Genomic DNA, 2,817 nt, shown 5'->3' with positions numbered 1-2,817 from the left:
TTTCCTAAAGATTGGATTGATTGCATTAAATTTTGTATTTCTTCGGTGAGTTTTTCTATGATTGTAAATGGAGTAGTTTGTGGATTCTTTGAGGCCAAAAATGGGTTGCGCCAAGGGGATCCTCTTTCCCCTTCTCTGTTTGTCCTAATGACAGAGGTGTTGGGAAATTTCATCAAAAGGAGAAATAGTGAAGGTTATTGGAAAGGCATCCGGGTGCATGAAGATTTCGAGGCCATCACACATTCACAATTCGCAGATGACACGATTTTGTTTGGTGAAGCTTCCATGAAAAAAGTGAAGGAAATCAAGAATGTCTTGGATATTTACACTCAAGCTTCGGGACAGGCGATGAACATGGAAAAATCATAGGTCTTCTTCTTCAACACCAACAAACCTCTTCAAACCAAAATTGCAAACTTCCTGGAGTTTAAAATTGGGGTGTTCCCCATCAAATACTTAGGGGTTCGGATTAGCTCTAGTTGCAAGCAGATTCATATCTGGGAAGTTGTGATTCATTCGTGGTAATTGAAGTCTAATAAGTGGAAGAACAGATGGCTCTCACAAGCTGTACATTTGACTATGATCAGAGTTGTCCTCTTGGCTATTCCAATTTACAATATTGTCTGTTTCAAGATGTCACATGTGGCTAGGAGGAAGTTGGATGGTTTGCTCAAGAAATTTGTGGGAAGGTGCCAAAGATCAGAGGAAGATTCCCCTAATCAACTAGGATACCATGTACCTTCTCAAGGAAGAAGGTGGAGCAGGGCTGAGGAAGATGGAACTTCAAAACCTTGCGTTGGGGATGAAATTGACTTGGAAATGTATGAACATCTGAACAAGTTATGGTGTAGACTCTAAAGGAGGAAATATTTAGATTTGGAGAATCCGAATCTCATCCTTACCATAGCCGATGCTGCTAGAGGTTATTCGACTTGGAATTTCTTGTGGGACTGCAGGAACATCATTACCGATCATATTTCTTGGTGCATTGGCAATGGCCATATGGCTATGTTCTGGAGCGACTCATGGGAAGGTGAGCAGGTGCTTGGTGACTTATTTGCAGAATAGGATTGGGTCAAAGAGGTTGAAAGCAAGGTTGACCTTTTTGTTAAAGATTATGTTGATGTCAGCTTGAGTAATGGTGGGGTGTTGGGGTGGAAAGCTATTGATATTGGAGAGAATGTTGTGTTTGAATTTGGCAGATCTTCTAAAAAATAGATGTGTCTTGTAGTCGGAACAAGAGGACACCATATTTTGGTGTGCCTCCAAATCGGGTAAGTATAGTCTGAAATTGGGGTACGAGATTCAACGTCACAGATTGAGAGGAAGTAAGTGGCCTTATTATCTTTGTTGGAACAACATTGGTCTTCCTAAAGCTGGGGCCTTTATGTGGATTTCACTACATGGCAAAATTTTGATTGGTGATAGATTGAAGCATATTGGGAATTTAGGACCGAGTTGGTGTGTTATGTGTAAAGGGAGTGAAGAGACAACTAATCATTTACTCTTTCATTGTCCCTTCATGGATGCATGCTTGGTTTGTGGATAAATTGTAGTTCTTTTTGGTTAAAAATGAGCTCCTTAAAGATTTCCTTCTTGCATGGCGTATAGTAGGCCATTTGAAGTGGAGTGGATTGTGGTTGATTACCCCTTCTTTGTTAGTTTGGCACATCTGGAAGGAGAGGAACAGGAGGATATTCAGAGAATCTTGTCTTTCATTGGAGGAGATGATTTTCAAAATCAATGTGGCAATTGAAGAAGTGATTAATGGCAAGCCCCCCAAAGTTAAATAATTTAGGTATTGCAGTTGGGACAGGGATATGGAACGCAATTGGTCGCTCAAGGACTGGGGTTAGGGGTGCCCTCCAGTTCCCAAAACCAATAGGAATCTAGTTAGATGGATTCCTCCATAATGTGATTGGGTGAAGCTGAATTTTGATGGAGCGAGCAGAGGGAATCCTAGGATTTCAGGTATTCGTGCAGTCATTAGAGATTCCTCTGGAGAATTGATGGGAGGCTTGCTTGGGAGTTCGGGATTTGCCACAAATAATGAAGCAGAGATAAGGGCAGTGGTGGCTGGATTGGACTTATGTGTTCAGAAAGGGTATGACAAAGTCATTATTGAAGGAGACTCACAGATTATCGTTAACGATATTTCAAAATCTAGCTTTCAAAATTGGAAACTAGGTAAGTGGATACCTTATATTAATAAGCTTCTGGGATCTATTAACTCTTTTGAACTCAAACAAACTTTTAGGGAAGGAAATAAGGTGGCTGATCTTTTGGCCAATGTTGGGATTGATAAGGATCTTAGTACAATCATATTCAACAAAGAGGTTATAGACAAAGTAGTTTTGGAAGCCATTCTAAATGAGATCCCAGATTTGACTCGTATGGGGGTTGGTTAGACGTTGATTGATGTTAATGCCTCTTGTGAACTGGAACATAGGTGGCATAGTTGAGTGATAAAAGGGAAATTAGAACTGTGTTTTGGCTCCTTGTGATTCCCAGTCTATAGAAAGTAGCAGTGACAGGTACGAGTTAGTCATACTTCTGGCAGATCGAAGTATGTGATGGCAGTTAAGAGAGAAATGCGCGGATCCCATAATATTTATTTGGAATGGGAGTTTGGATGTTTCCAGTAGTTTGCATTCTATTTAAGGAGGAATGGGATAGAGATGGATGTATTATGTTTGGATATCCAAAATGCCGGCTTTTGTGGGTCTGAGTTGTGTTAACTGTGGGAACTCTCTAGAGCGACAATGCCTCAACTTGTTCGTGCTGGAGGAAGAAATCTGTGGGGCAATTATCTCCTTG

General features: G+C 40.8%; 1 protein-coding gene across 1 annotated transcript; it reads left to right on the top strand.

Moving 5' to 3' along the window:
• The first annotated feature begins 910 nt into the window (after window positions 1-910).
• LOC131858991 (uncharacterized) lies at window positions 911-2,408 on the top strand. The gene is made up of 2 exons (XM_059212500.1): window positions 911-1,033; window positions 1,929-2,408. The coding sequence occupies exons 1-2, from the start codon at window positions 911-913 to the stop codon at window positions 2,406-2,408; spliced, it is 603 nt and encodes a 200-aa protein (XP_059068483.1).
• Window positions 2,409-2,817: the final 409 nt, after the last annotated feature.

The sequence above is a fragment of the Cryptomeria japonica genome, chromosome 2, assembly GCF_030272615.1.
Source record: "Cryptomeria japonica chromosome 2, Sugi_1.0, whole genome shotgun sequence".
Classification (NCBI taxonomy): Eukaryota; Viridiplantae; Streptophyta; class Pinopsida; order Cupressales; family Cupressaceae; genus Cryptomeria; species Cryptomeria japonica.
This window is presented reverse-complemented; position numbering and strand designations above follow the sequence as displayed.

What these genes read in the sequence shown, in the direction of transcription:
- LOC131858991 (XM_059212500.1), top strand. Translation starts at nt 911, where the DNA reads ATGCTGCTAGAGGTTATTCGACTTGGAATTTCTTGTGGGACTGCAGGA. An exon ending in CTGGAGCGACTCATGGGAAG is followed by an intron (nt 1,034 to 1,928) that starts GTGAGCAGGTGC and finishes GATTGGGTGAAG; the next exon opens with CTGAATTTTGATGGAGCGAG.